Genomic DNA, 14,980 nt, shown 5'->3' with positions numbered 1-14,980 from the left:
GATTATTACAGTCTTTGATGTGTCAGTGATTAACAACAATATTGATTTTGATGCATTCATATAGTTTATGCAGTGTCAGATTAAAAAAAGAAAAACTACTCAGGTCCATAAAGGACAAAAATGTCCATGTCAAAAAAACTGTCATAGAAATATTATATATGAATTTTTTTCCCACTTTCACTGACTTAATTTTTTTTAACCAGCATCAGTTCTGATCATAATGACCAAACATTCATTAATTTTCAGAATTTTAACCTTTTAAATACCAGTTTATTTACATAATGCAAAAATCTTCAAAGCTCACTAGCCTTCTTTGTCCCATATATATGGGTGGGATTTGTAATTTCCAGTATAATCATTTCTTTCTTTCAAACTGTTCACACACAAACAAGATTTTCAGTACACAACACACCACAGTTCTGATATCCATACAAACACACCCACACAATTATAGCTGCATTTTATTCAGTTGGTCTGCAGTGCTCTATAATACAGCAGAATCAGAAAAAAAGGGAAAAGTATGTCTTTTCCCCAGAGGCTAAACCTGAGAAAATAGCACACATTTCAGAAAAATAAATAAATAAATTCAGTGTTTTGAAAGATTGTCAACAAAATAAAAGCTGCCGCTTAAAGGGTTAAAATTCTGCACACAGAATGCATGATTTTATGCTTAAACGTCATGGGGATTAAATTTTGCAGTTTGAACGGGTTTCAATAGGGGAATTATTGTGTTCCTAATTTAAAATAGATTTATGGAAGTAAATGTGGGTGAAATATTAAAATCCCAGTAAAAATACATGCTGTTTGCATTAACACAGACAAAATGATTTAAAAAAAAAAAAAAGGTTAATCCTTGCTTTTTATCGATTCCCACGTTTTCAGGTGTATTCCTGTCGGCTGGGCAGTGAGCAGGAGACGGCGCTGTCTATTATTGATCCTGTCAATGTGCAGGTTGAGCTCTGTGGCAGTCCTACCTATCAGAGCAGCTCGGGCCTGCTGGATGCCTTCAACATAGAAGATTTTCCTCCACTGCTAGAGGTAAGAATGCTCTCAAAAAATACTCCCAAAATGATTCCTAAAAATATATGTTTCCTCAACAGACTTTCAGTCCCCTTCGAAAGTATTGGAGCAACAAAGAAAATTCTTTTTCTTTTTGCTATACGCTGAATACAGGCAACACAAAATAAATATGCGTCAGTTTGGTGATGTCAGTTAGGCTTGATGCAGTTATTGCAAGCAACAAAATATTAATTGTTATTTACTTTAATTTAATTTAAGATGATCTATTCCATTACTTTTGCTCGCCTAAAAATTGGGTGATCTGCCACAGACGTTGCCAAGTTGTTTAAGACATCTAGATATAAATCTGAGGACATGAAAGCTGAAATTCTAATGTCATCTCATATTCATCTTTTGATCTTGAATCCTAATGTCTTCAATGTATAGAGGAAACAATAGAATTGGCCTTGCTGTTCCAATACTTTCTGAACTGTATTTCCTTCTTTTGGAATATTCCTGTTATGACTTGCCTTCACAGATCCACTTTCCTGCTCTGGATATCCGGCTGTCCTACAACGATGTGCAGCTCTTTCTGGCTATTGCTAAGTCCATCCCCACTGGCTCCCCAAGTGTCACTGACCCTGCCTTTGCGTCCCAGGCAGTCCTGTCCACTGCAAGCCCAGAGACTTCCACCAAACCAAAAGACAGCTTCAGGCATCGGACAGAAGCCCTATTGGGTAATGATACTCGGAAGATTATGTTGTGATTTTCAGAAATGTCTGAGAATTTCAAATCTTAATGTATTAAAGTGGTATGTTTATGTAATTTTAGAAAGTCAGCTAACACGTCTTCAGGATCTGGGATTCAGGAGGGAAGATTGCAGACGAGCTCTCATTCATTGCACAGGTCAAATATTGTATTCTACTGAGTACTCTGCATGTAACTTGCCTATTACTTACCTTAAACTTAAAGAAACATGGTGAGTAAAGTGACACATAAGGTGATGTTGCTGTAGGTCAGTTGGATCAGGCTGCCACATGGCTGCTAGAAAACGCAGAGGGCATTTCTGGCAGGAGCGGAGCCGACTCTGATTCCGGCTCCCACTCATCTCCCCCATTGTCTGGGGTGGAGGTCAAGGCTGAGAGTGTTTGCATCTGCTTCATTGATGACTGCTTGGATTGTGATGTCCCCCTGGCTGAACTCACCTTCTCACGTGAGATAACTCCTCCTTTCCCAGTAGAAAAACAACTTCTTTATAATATTGGATCCTTACGTCATATGCCTTTACATCATTATTTCATTTCTGCCTTTTCCGCTTGAATAATCATAATATTTAGAGAGATTTAGGATTTGGGATCATTTCTAAAATGTGTTTTTACCTCTGTGTTATTAAAGGGCTGTCTGTGCTGCAGAGGATTGGATCTACACAGGAAGGAAAAGCTAGTTTCACTCTGTCTGGAGATTACTACAACAGGGAGCTCTCAGGTGAGCTGGAGTTTTAAACGAGTCTAATACCTCTGCATTTATCCATTTACTCAATCCATTCACTTAAACTCCCAGTCAAAAGGTTTTGAACATGTGGGGGTTTTTAAACTACAGTTTACCCACTATTGGCAGTTAAGCAGGAAAAAAAATAGTAAACAAGGTTTTAATCAAATACCTCATTCTTTGTATTTAAGAACTCATTCATTGCCCACTTTCAGATCCCTACAAAGTGTGCTAATCCGGATAGGCCTTTCTGCAACTAAAATGAACAGGTCTTTCCCTCAGTAAAATAAAATAACCGTACCAACATTACTCAGTTTACTTTCAAAAACCGGAATAGCTTAACTCTGGCATATCTCACTAATCTTTTCCAGTACAGCTCATCCTGACCATCTCACTCATATGAGACAGGCCTGGTAATAATTTTGAGGGTTACTCACAACTCTCAACGATGTTTGTATCAGCTCCAAACATTAACATTAGACACGCTGATGCGGTAAATGGTTTTAAATCTATTTTAACCAGTACTGTAGTTCTTGGTTATATATATATTTTCTTTTATAGTAATTCTCAATAATTCATTACCGAAAGTTATATTAATGTACTTTATCATTAACACTTTGCTTAATATTTATTATTATTTTTATTATTATTATGTATAGTAGTAGTAGTAGTATTAGCAGTATTATTATTATTGTGTAAAGGCATAATTGAGCATTCTTTTGGAAAGTAAAGGAGAGGTGACATGAAGGTGTGCCTGTCTGTGTATGTGTATGCAGGCTGGGAGCCATTTATCGAGCCCTGGCCCTGTGTCCTGAATTGGCAGCAGCAAGCGGCAGGCCGGCTCCATCCTTCTCGCCTGAAACTAGGGGTACAAGCCAAGGAGAGACTAGACATGAACATCACCTCCGTCTTACTCGGTAGCCAGTCTGGGTCAAGCACTTTATACATCTGCTTTCATTTCTCTAACTGTTTACCTTCATATTTATGAGTGGTGTGAGATTTTTCTCACCCTGCTGTGGGCCTGTCGCTCTGACACACAGACCAGTACAGCACCACCAAGACTTCGTGGTTAGCAGACTACTGTAAGGAAGACGAACAGTCGCCACAGTCCTCCGCCTCCGTGTCTTGGATGGGTTCCTCCGTGGACCCCCCCACTTTTGGACAGAGTAAGTAGCAGGCAAGCGTTCAATCTTGACTCGGAGTGAACGCTGGAAACCATTCTGTACACTTTATCCTACTGGGAGATACATCTTCGCTTGCTTTCTCCCAAGTGTTTTACAGGAATCTATTTTTTCTCACCACTGCAGTCCTCAGGTCTAGACATGCATTTTTCTAAAGCTGCTTTGTGGTAACTCTTAAAAGTGAAACATAAATCAATTGAATTTCAACATTCCACCCCAAATTGTATTTTTGAGAATATAATGAAAATATCTTTATTAATAGAGTTTCATTTCAGTGTAGTTTAGATGCTTTTCAATGACTGTAATTAAAGTTCTGAAATGTACATACACAGCCTATTCTTCTCTTAGTACTCCTGCTCTACATCTCCCTTGCATGTCTCTTTCTATGTGTCTTAACTTGCATGTCTGTTTCTCTGTTCTTGTCCTTTTCTCTAACCTTCCCTCTGTGTTATCAGGTGTTCCTCTTGCTCACCTTAGAACTAGGAGCACTGCCAGCTTGACTTGCCTTGAGCAGCAGATTTATGCCCGAGGTACAGGTTGTAGACTAAGCATAAAAATGTAACCAAGCCGGTAGTCATCATCAGGAGACAGTTTGTCTTCTAGCTTCACCTCTTTAATGTTTTGCTTGTTCTTTCTCTCTTTGTTCATATTCTGGAGTCGATATTTAAACAGCATGTTTTGATTTCAATAGCAGGTAGCGCTTCGTTCATTTGCACCATCACGCCACTGCTTTTTGTTTGCTGAAACATTGATTGTTATTTCATAAGATGCTTTCTTGATTAGAACGATGCATGTGCATGTTCAGTATGTCTAAACAAAAATGTGGATTGTCATGAGTAAATGACATTTTGTATGTGGAAAAAAAAAATTCATAGGCTTGACACAAAACGTTTTTGACATTTTGCTGATAGTTTGTTTCCTTTTATGACTTCAGCGGAAGTGAAGTTGTCTAAAAGGAGGCAGCCGTTCATACCCTATGCCCTGCGCAATCATACTGGCTGCACTATGTGGTTTGCCACCCTAACCACCACCCCAACCAGGTCAGAATGGCTAATTAAGTCCGTATTTTATTTCTAAAGTAGCATGGCGCTTCTTTTTTTTTTTTTTCTTTTTTTTTGTGAGCGTGATCCTTTATTATGTCCTCAGGGTGGCACTGTCTCACAGCAGTAGTGCCGACTCTATATCAGATGTGCATGGGCCTGGGACAGATGACACACACAACATCAGTCAGTGGACAGAGGTGCTGCCAGGGCAGGAGATTCCTTTTGAGTTTGAGGCCCGTGAGAAACTTAGGCACAGGTGTGTGTGTGTGTGTGTGTGTGTGTGTGTGTGTGTGTGTGTGTGTGTGTGTGTGTGTGGCACATCTGCATTCAGCTGGGGAAAAAAAAAAGGCAAATTGCACAGACCAATAAAATACTAGAACCTTCTCAGCATAAGATTTTTCTGGCACCTTAAGGCATTGTTCTTTGAATTTAAATATTACTTTGATAACTATTCGTCTGTTCTCCGCTGGTCTGAATTTTTGCTGTTCTGCTCTCAGACACACCCATGAACTAAAGCTGCACCAGCTCCTGGTACGTGTTGGAGGCTGGGAGCAGGTAAAGCCCGTCTCAGTTGATAAGGTCGGTGTATTCTTCCGCTATGCTGCTCCTGATCGCAACAACCCCTCCAACACGGTGAGGTTTGACCCTATTAATGTACATCGTACTATTATACTGTGACTTCAGAAATAAAGATAATTCACTGTAAATTGCTCAGATCCTTAAACTCTTCATTTACCATAGCAGCCTAACTGTTTGAGTTATTAAAGCTAGACATATTAACATTTTATATATATTTTTTTGTGTGTCCGGTGTTTAGGTGGGTAGTCCAATCAGCAGAACAAATATCATACATCCCCATGTATATGTAAGTCTTTTAACATTTTGTTTAATTAAGTAGACTTTTTTGCTATTAATCATCAAGCTTCTGATATCATATGCAGTTTTCAGCCTTGCCCCCGGTCCGAGTGGTGTTCTCCATCACTATGGAGGGTAGTGCACGCAAGGTAATCACTGTACAGTCCGCTCTCATGTTGAAAAATCGCTTAGAAGTGCCCATGGAGATACGGCTAGACAGCCCTTCTGCTCCAGACAGTGAGTATCTAACTGTTCTCCTCTTTGTATCAATTTTCAGGTTTTAAAATATTCCATTTAATTGTATTTATTGAAATTTCAAGAAACGCATTGTTCTCATTTACAATGGTGATATATAAAATATCAGGAAAGATCCTGATTCATATAAAGGTATGCGATTTCAGTGATTTTGATTGAATTTACCAACAGAGCCTGTTGTGCTTCCACCTATCCTGCCTGGAGAAGCTTTGGCTATCCCTCTTCACCTGACCTCATGGAGACTGCAGGCTCGGCCTAAAGGCTTGGGACTGTTTTTCTGTAAGGTTCCCATCCACTGGACCAGTGTGGAGCGTCCTGGCGAGGTCAGCAGCAGCAAGAGGGAGTGCCAGTCAGCTGACTTTGACGACCAACACAAACGTAGCTTCAGGTAAATACAGGTTTGACATATGAAAAGTGTTGGAAATGAATGCAGTGGCAATATCAGGGTTTTTTTTTTTTTGTTTGTGTGTGTCCTTTTTAGGTTTTGCGTGGTTATCAAGAAGGAGAACTATCCTGATCAACAGCCGGCTAAAATGGTCACTGGTAGTGCTAAGCAGATTTACAGACAGCCAGGTCACACCATCTACCTGTTACCCACCTTAGTGCTGACTAACCTGCTGCCCTGTGACCTCAACTACTACATCAAAGGGACCTCAATCAAGGGAAACATCAAGCCAGGCAAAGAGGCAGTGCTCCATGCTGCAGACACCACACAGAACATAGAGTTAGGTAAGTCAGAGACCAACTTGTGTCAAAGATTTTTAAAAAAAACAAGCAGGGCAGTCAAATTGCTCAAATAATTCATTTGTGTAGTTGATACTAATTCTTTTCGCCAGCTCAAAACCAGATGCTTTCTAAATATGTTTCTTACACGTTTCGTGCTAATAAGTGTTCAACTTTTCTTTTAACGTTGCACATCTTTGCTATGTCCATAAAGTGTTCATAACACACTTCAGCAGAATGGTGTTCTTTTTTTTTTCTTTTCTGGTTCTCACGTAAACATGTTTGCTTATGTTCCATAATCTCCCGATAGATTCAAAGGGCCAAACTCGGAAAATGCTTTTTAACGCTGTCATTGGCAGCGTTAAAGGAGTATCACATGTTTCAATATTTATAATTTAATAGTCCATCTAAAATAACATCCAGTATTTAAGCACACTGACAGGTGGCATTGCGCCTAATCCTTACCTCATCTATCTCAGGTGTTCTTCTGGAGAACTTCCCAGTGTGTAAGGAGCTGTTGATTCCCTCTGGCACTCAGAACTACGTGGTGCGCATGCGTCTGTATGACACAAACAAGCGGCTGCTGTGTCTCACCATCCGCATCATTCTTCGAGCAGATGGGGCGCTCAAGATCCTCATCTCCGCCCCTTATTGGCTCCTAAACAAGACGGGTACACTACCCAGCAATAACTACTAAAGTGCAATAACTGAGATTATAAATGTTGTAGTCTAGGTATGACTTTACATACACACTTTGTATTGCGGGCTGCAGGGCTGCCTCTGATCTTCCGCCAGGACAACAGCAAAACAGATGCTGCTGGGCAGTTCGAGGAGCATGAGTTAGCCCGGAGCCTGAGTCCACTCCTTTTCTGCTACACAGACAAAGAACAGCCTTTAATGTAAGTAACCGGAAGTCAGCAAAATGTTTATTGTTGATCAGTCTTTCTCTTACTTGATCTGACACGTTAGGAATTCCTTCTGGTCCATCAGGTGCACTATGCGTGTTGGGAAAGGGATCCACCCAGATGGTGTTCCAGGCTGGTGTCAGGGTTTCTCACTAGATGGTGGAAGTGGAGTCCGAGCAGTTAAAGTAATCCAACCTGGGAACAGACCGGGGCTCATCTATAATATAGGTGACTGGTATATTCTCTCGTCTCTATGTAGTATTGTTTTATCAGTTTCACCATTTGCGCATTATGCGATTTAACAGTATTGATATGGTCTGTTTAAGGAATTAATGTCCGAAAAGGGAAGGGACGCTACCAGGACACCCACATTGTGACTTTTGCACCTCGCTATCTGCTTGACAATCAATCTTCGCACAAGCTGGCTTTCTCCCAAAGAGAGTTTGCTAGAGGAAAGGTAAAAACACAGTTCTTTTGAAAGAAAGACACCTTGTATCGTTGGCCATGTGTTAGCATTGTTTATATTGTATGCTATGAATGTGATAAAAATTATTTCATATAACACAAACTGTGTGCACTATAGGGCACAGCAAATCCCGAGGGCTATATCTCCACTCTGCCAGGCTCTAGTGTGGTGTTCCACTGGCCCAGGAATGACTACGACCAACTCCTTTGTGTCCGACTCATGGACGTACCCAACTGCACCTGGTCTGGAGGATTTGAAGTCAACAAACCCAAATCATTCCATGTCAATATGAGGTACCAGTAATTTGATTGAAAAATAAAGTCAGTTGCTAACGGCAATGAATATACATTTAAATACATTATTTATATATATATATATATGTGTGTGTGTGTGTGTGTGTGTGTGTGTGTATATATAAAAATTATTATTATTTTTTTATTAAACACGTGTTTTTTTTTAGGGACACATTGGGTACATGCTACTTTCTCCTTGCTGAAATTGCCTTGAAAGGAGCGACCTATCATATTTCATTTAGTGACACAGACCAGCTGCCTTCACCTTTCCGCATAGACAACATGTCAGAGGTGAGAGACTAATCTTTTAGACTTAGACTAACTTTAACTTTCAGCGTGCATACTGTAATGTTTTTAGATATATAACAATCATAGCATTTAACAGATACGTTTATGGCAATACTATAATCATTTTTTAAAAATGTGTCGCTGTCCCTTGCCAAAATAGAGCTTTCAGCTCTGCCTCTTTTCCTCAAAGGATACATCTGGGTGGGGCCAGTTGCAATTTGCCTCACAGGAGGAAAAGAATCTTTAAAAACTTCTTGTTTAATCATCATGTATATGCTTTTATATTCTGTGTTAAGCTATCTAGTTTGGCACTGTGAAGATTTATCTTGGGGCTTGTTATATGAAATGGTGTCATTTCTTCAGGTGCCAATCCAGTTTTGGCAGTACGAAGTGCCAGATATCAGACTGCACACCGAAGTGAAACCTGGAGCGGTACAGGACTATGCCTGTGATGAGCCCATTCTTCCTCCTTACCTTACACTGACTGTAAAAGGAGCTGGCTCCTCTGAGGTCACTGCTGACATGAACTGCTTTAGAGAGTACAACAAACTCTACTATGAGAACTTCATTTATATCGCTGCAACTTTCACATTCTCTCAGTGAGTTCTCTAACAGACAGATGTTGTAGGCTGGCATGTGATATGCATTTGATATGTTGATATGCATCATTAAGGATTGCTTTGACCTCAGGGATGCAAGTAAAAGACCAGGAGCGATGATGCATGATGTCAGCTGTGCTGAACTAGTGCTCGATGTTGAGACAAAGACACAGAGAGTCATACTAAAGAAAAAGGTGCCACTCTTTTACTACATTTCTTAATAAAATTCTTAGCAGACTCATGTCTTAGCAGTCTTGATTCTGGCTTTTGTAGGAGCCAGGAAAGCGCTCTCAGCTGTGGAGAATGAGTGGAAAAGGAATGCTTTGTCATGAGGGGTCCTCTCCCCCTCAGAGTAAACCTGCCCAACCCCGACCTCTTGACTACTATATGGTGCTGGACATCGCTGGGCTTGCTGCAGTCACAGACAACAGGTCAGTCAGTGCTACAGGTGGCTTGAATGGATTTTTTTTTTTTTATCAATTTTTCTGAACAGAAGATTATCGCATAACATCAGCGTGACATCTGTTTAACTGAAAATATTATACTCTGGTGAATTGTTGCCCAGTCAGCTGAAACACATACACACACAGTATCAGACAGGTATAAATCCATCAAATGATGTGCGTTTGAAGGGATAGATTTTTTATTTAATGATGCTCATAGTTAAGAAATGCATTTGGATGGACATCAGCACTGTTGTGATTGCTAAAACATATCTAGTTAGCTAACAGTCGTTGTTATATTGGCTTATTTAAGGGACAGTCTAGTGAAAATCCTTTATTGTAATGGTAGCTTCCTTGTAGAAGTCTATAATAAGCTCATAATCCTGGCAAAACTGAATAAGAGCCAAAACAGCCATTAGCTCATATTTTAAATTGAAGATGTTTGTTTACATTTGTTTTACAGAACAGCAATGGACTGTTAAATACATGCATCTTTTCATGCATTTGTATATAAGAATCATGGAGTTCTTAGAAAAACAGGCTTTTGTGCTATACATCATCATGATCTTTATCTTGCCCTTTCTCTGGGTCTCTTTCAGTCTCTCTCCTCTTTCTCTCTGTTTTGTCATGCAGCTACGAGCCATTGATGCTGAAGCGGCCAGATCCTCGCCGCAGTACTACCCAGACATGGCACTTTTGCTCTGGCATGCTGACTTGTGGTTTACCCAGACTTGTGGTGCAGGTCTGTCTCTCTCTTTTATCCCTTTTTCTTTTTTTGTGCTCAAGTGCGCTGATTTTTATTAGAGAATTACATTAATTTGTGTGTGTGATTTTTTTTTTTTTTTTCCCCCCCTTGCAGGTGAATGGAGGAGTCTCAGGTCTGTATGATGGTGCAGAGGTGGTGCTCGGGCCGGATTCGGGACTGCTTGATAAGCCCCCAGAACAGCAGTTTATTAATCAGAAGATGAGGCCTGGCTCAGGGGTGCTGTCTGTGCAGGTCCTCCCTGATGGACCCACTCGTGTATTGCAGGTGCACTGTTAACTGATGAAGTTAATATTAAATTTAATTAATATTAATTGGCATTTTGCGCTTGGCTTGGTTGTTCGACTGGATCATTTTGTTTTCTTTTCAGATCAGTGACTTCAATCAGCGGCGAATAAATAGAACATCTCCCAGCACAGAGGAGAACCAGAACAAGGAGAACACACAGGAAAAGGATACAGAGGAGGAACTTGAGGTTAATTGCTTTTAGCTAGAGAATTAATTTTTAGTCTAATCATATTCTGTTTCTATGTGGGTTATGTACATGTATGATTACCCAGATGCAAGCATGAAATCAGTGATCCACAACAAGAACAGCATCAGCTATAGTGGCATATAGGCCCACCAGAATTATTGGCACAGCTCATAAAAATGAGTCAAAATGCATTTAAAATTATATAAATGTAAAAAAAAAATGTAAATTGTCCACTTAGCAATATGAGAAATTATTAGGAAAAAAATTAAATATGAAAATTAGGGCCACAATAAAAGTTTCACATGCCTAAAACAGTTGTCAGTTGTACCCGTGAGCACACTGTTCCCTCCCACACAGTGAGAAGGATGCCTAAGGAGGGAAAAAACAGCCCAAAAATCACAGTTTTTGAACTGCACAAGTTAGTTGATTTGTGATTTTCACATTTCAAAATCAACTGTTAAAATCCATTTTCTTAACAGCAAGTAGTATCATGAAAGAAGCCCTTCCTGAGAGCAACTTACAAAATGCAACACCTGAACATCATCAAGAACATTATTAGAACTACAGCACCCTCCACTAATATTGGCACCCTTGGTAAATATGAGCAAGGAAGGCTGTGAAAAATTGTCGTTCTTTAACCTTTTGATCTTTAGTTAAAAAGATAATATCAGTTTTCATGTGAGCCCCTGAAACATCAGCCATAAAACAGCCCCAAAACATCACTGATCCTCTTCCATATTTTCTACTTGGTATCAGGTGCAGTTCCTTGCATGAAGTTAGATTTCGGTTTTAAAAATTGTGTGCATGACCGGTTTTATTTTGGTCTCATCTGACTATAACACATGATGCCATATGTACAATGCCCTCCACTAATAGTGGCACTCTTGGTAAATATGACCAAATGAAGGCTGTGAAAAAATGTCTTTATTGTTTAACCTTTTGATCTTTTGTTTAAAAAAATTCATAAAAATACTCTGCTCTCATGGATCTCAAACAATTGAAAACAAAACACAGGTTTATGAAAAAAAAAAACCTTTGTTAAATATAGGTGTGCAACAATTATTGGCACCCTTTTAGTCAATACATTGTGCTACCTCCCTTTACCAAGAGAGCAGCTCTGAGTCTTCTCCTATAATGCCTGATGAGGTTGGAGAATACATGGCAAGGGATCTGAGATCATTCCTCCATACAGAATCTCTGCAGATCCTTCAAATTTCGAGGTCCACGCTTGTGGACTCTCCTCTTCAGTTCACCCCACAGGTTTTCTATGGGTTTCAGGTCAGGGGACTGGGATGGCCATGGCAGGACCTTGATTTTGTGGTCAATAAATCATTTTTGTGTTGATTTTGATGTATGTTTTGGATCATTGTCCTGCTGGAAGATCCAACCATGGCACATTTTAAGCTTTCTGGCAGAGGCAGTCAGGTTTGGAAAATATGGAAGAGGATCAGTGATGTTTTGGGGCTGTTTTATGGCTGATGTTTCAGGGGCTCATATGAAGATTGATAGTATCATAAATTCTCGTAAGTATCAGGGTATTTAAGAGGATTTAAGATTCTGCCAAGAGTTTTCAACTCTACCATTGATGGAACTTTCCACAAGATGATGAGCCAAACATATTTCTAAATCGATACAGAAAAGGATTTTTTTTTTTTAAAAAAAAGAGAGAACAAAATGAATGATTTTTCAATAACCATCACAGTCTCTGGATTTGAACCCTACTACTCAAAACCTGTGGTCAGAAATAAAGAAGGACATCCGCATGCACACACATTTTAAGAATGTAATGCATAAAGGAGTAGATCAGGATCCTTGTACAAGTGTCCCCAGCCTTGATGGACATTACAGGACTCGGTGCTGTTATTCTGTTTAGGGCAGACATCACTAAATGTTAAATGTAAGAGTGCAGAGAACTTTGAAATGTGTTTTGTAGGAAAAAATGTACTGCTTAAAAAAACAAAAAGGATAACATGTTTAAAACTGCAAATATCACGTATTACAAATAATTGTCATGAATAGTGCCAATAATTCTGTACATGTTTTGAATAAGTCTCAACTTCACAGGGTGAAAGTCACTAATATGCCAGATGGTGTGAGATGGTTTATATGTACCTTACATGTGGTCCACATCAAATTTATGTGCATGCAAGTGCTCATTTAGTCTCAATGTCACCATAAAAACAAGAAACTTGTAACAAGAATTAGCTAACATTGCTGAGTTTGAAATTTCCTTGCTTGTGTTTTGAACACTTATCTTAGGTCACTCTAACTCAGTCAATCTAAAATGACCATCTGATTATTTTCATGCATGCAAACATAGTTACTGAGTAAAACTTTCCTTTTGCTGTTTTTAGGTCCTGATAAACTTGGAGGATGGAGTAGGTCTGTCTCTTGTAAACAAGGTGCCTGAGGAGCTGGTGTTTGCCACACTATCTGGCATCAGTCTGCACTTTACACGCACTGCTGCCAGCCAGGTCCTGGAGCTCAGTGTGAAGACAATCCAGGTGACTGAAGCGCAAAAAAAAAAAAGAAGCAAAGTAGTTTTTTTTTTTTTTTTTTTTCCAGTGCTGATTTGAGGTGAAAAGAACTACTTTTGACTTCTTGTCCCTCTCTACACTTTCCTTCTCTCTGGTCTATCCGTCAGGTGGATAACCAGCTCCTGGGCACCACACAGCCAGTGATGCTGTGTTTAACTCCCAACTCCACTGATAGCAGTGTAGTAGTGGATTCTGGACCTGCTCTGCAAGTCAATGCTGTCAAAGTGCCCAGCAGTCTCATGCTTACAGAGCTCTTCAAGGTAAATCCTGATCTTAGGCTTTGATGCATGTCTTGTCGCTATGAAATACTTTACTAAAGTAATTATTTAGTTATTTGCTGTGAAATATTTCCACATGATTGCCTTCTATTTTTAAAGTGTGTTGTTCTGGACGATTTCATTCTCTTGCTTTACTCAGCATCTTATGGTCACTGCTCGGCGCTTCACTGTCATCATAGAAGAGAAACTCTTGCTCAAGCTGCTGGCATTCTTTGGCTATGGGAAAACAGAAGGAGGTATGTAAACCCTTTTAGTAAGATTATTAGATTTATTATTAGATTATTATTATTATTACACACAAGCTGTGTACGACAGAGGAAAGGGGGTGTGTTTCAGAGGTCGAGAAGTTGGATGAGAACCTGTATGAGAAGCCCAGTGAGGAAGCAGGACCTCAAAAACGCTATTACTTTGAGAACCTGAAGATCAGTCTCCCCCAGGTTAAACTAAGTGTCTTCACTTCACACAAGCTGCCTCCAGACCTGAAGGTAAAACAAACACATCAGCACAGGTTAATCTGCTTTATTTTTACTGCAACTCTAAGCTTTATGGATGTTGAACCCTAGGAAGTCTGCATACCAAAACTTATTATGCACACTTCCTGGGCTTGACACACTTCATCACATTTTACAGTCAATTTGCATTTTACTGCAGGCAGCCAGGTGCTGGACCTGAGCACGTCGAATATTCAGGCAATTAGCCAAGGAACAGTGAAGCGGTAGTGTCAGTAGCACGTATAACATGACATTTATTTGCTCTAATAAAGCATTTAATTAGGTATGCACCAATTAAATGCTGGCGTCTTCTAATCCGTTCGCTGAGTAATTTTATAATGTGAACATTTACGTTGTATTTAAGTGTAAACTTGCCTGAAATGACACAGATGATGCTTAGGCTCGAAATTGTTTTAAAACACACCTTTAATATTTCTCCTAATTTGGCAACAGAAGCTGACCGGTAACAGGTTCACTTACCATGGTGATGTTAGTATCTGATATATTGGTATTTGAAATGGACAAAAATGGTATAAGTGTCTACCTACATTTAATCATAAATTCATAAAAGATAGACACAGTAATAGTACTATATTCATTTGCCAAATTTTGGCATAGGCAGATGAAAAATATTTGAATGGGTACACTGTGTATTTACAGAATTGTTTTGTGTGGCTATTGAACTGCAGCTTAGTTCCACTTTCACTATGTGCAGACTCTAAAGAGAACTCTGGGAATCCCACTCATCAGATTTGAGGATGCAGTCATTAATATGTATCCCTTCACTCGGGTCCACCCATACGAAACCCAGGAGATTATCATCAATGACATACTCAAGCACTTCAGAGAGGTAAGGCTCTGTGTATCTTCAGTTTCAGTCTGTATTAACATATAGGAG

General features: G+C 39.6%; 1 protein-coding gene across 6 annotated transcripts in view; it reads left to right on the top strand.

The window, feature by feature from the left end:
• Nucleotides 1-14,980, top strand: part of vps13d (vacuolar protein sorting 13 homolog D) — a 55,611-nt gene that overhangs the window by 22,841 nt on the left and 17,790 nt on the right. For 3 of the 6 annotated variants that reach the window (XM_053642808.1, XM_053642809.1, XM_053642811.1), the window contains 31 exons: nucleotides 883-1,038; nucleotides 1,538-1,736; nucleotides 1,831-1,905; nucleotides 2,015-2,212; nucleotides 2,395-2,484; nucleotides 3,264-3,404; nucleotides 3,528-3,653; nucleotides 4,603-4,708; nucleotides 4,815-4,967; nucleotides 5,209-5,344; nucleotides 5,529-5,576; nucleotides 5,653-5,803; nucleotides 5,993-6,209; nucleotides 6,303-6,550; nucleotides 7,024-7,215; nucleotides 7,317-7,443; nucleotides 7,535-7,677; nucleotides 7,776-7,906; nucleotides 8,033-8,208; nucleotides 8,376-8,499; nucleotides 8,860-9,095; nucleotides 9,187-9,289; nucleotides 9,369-9,526; nucleotides 10,172-10,280; nucleotides 10,398-10,568; nucleotides 10,672-10,776; nucleotides 13,131-13,280; nucleotides 13,421-13,573; nucleotides 13,731-13,827; nucleotides 13,907-14,076; nucleotides 14,798-14,932. In XM_053642808.1, the coding sequence (XP_053498783.1) occupies nucleotides 883-1,038; nucleotides 1,538-1,736; nucleotides 1,831-1,905; nucleotides 2,015-2,212; nucleotides 2,395-2,484; nucleotides 3,264-3,404; nucleotides 3,528-3,653; nucleotides 4,603-4,708; nucleotides 4,815-4,967; nucleotides 5,209-5,344; nucleotides 5,529-5,576; nucleotides 5,653-5,803; nucleotides 5,993-6,209; nucleotides 6,303-6,550; nucleotides 7,024-7,215; nucleotides 7,317-7,443; nucleotides 7,535-7,677; nucleotides 7,776-7,906; nucleotides 8,033-8,208; nucleotides 8,376-8,499; nucleotides 8,860-9,095; nucleotides 9,187-9,289; nucleotides 9,369-9,526; nucleotides 10,172-10,280; nucleotides 10,398-10,568; nucleotides 10,672-10,776; nucleotides 13,131-13,280; nucleotides 13,421-13,573; nucleotides 13,731-13,827; nucleotides 13,907-14,076; nucleotides 14,798-14,932 (4,524 nt within the window). Of the gene's footprint in view, nucleotides 1-882; nucleotides 1,039-1,537; nucleotides 1,737-1,830; nucleotides 1,906-2,014; nucleotides 2,213-2,394; nucleotides 2,485-3,263; nucleotides 3,405-3,527; nucleotides 3,654-4,123; nucleotides 4,199-4,602; nucleotides 4,709-4,814; nucleotides 4,968-5,208; nucleotides 5,345-5,528; nucleotides 5,577-5,652; nucleotides 5,804-5,992; nucleotides 6,210-6,302; nucleotides 6,551-7,023; nucleotides 7,216-7,316; nucleotides 7,444-7,534; nucleotides 7,678-7,775; nucleotides 7,907-8,032; nucleotides 8,209-8,375; nucleotides 8,500-8,859; nucleotides 9,096-9,186; nucleotides 9,290-9,368; nucleotides 9,527-10,171; nucleotides 10,281-10,397; nucleotides 10,569-10,671; nucleotides 10,777-13,130; nucleotides 13,281-13,420; nucleotides 13,574-13,730; nucleotides 13,828-13,906; nucleotides 14,077-14,797; nucleotides 14,933-14,980 lie in introns of all 6 variants that reach the window. The other 3 variants (XM_053642813.1, XM_053642810.1, XM_053642812.1) reach the window with 3 other exon arrangements.

The sequence above is a fragment of the Ictalurus furcatus genome, chromosome 15 (assembly GCF_023375685.1).
Source record: "Ictalurus furcatus strain D&B chromosome 15, Billie_1.0, whole genome shotgun sequence".
In the NCBI taxonomy this organism is placed as follows: domain Eukaryota; kingdom Metazoa; phylum Chordata; class Actinopteri; order Siluriformes; family Ictaluridae; genus Ictalurus; species Ictalurus furcatus.
The sequence above is the reverse complement of the archived record's forward strand: the minus strand, read 5'-3'. Positions and strand labels throughout refer to the sequence as shown.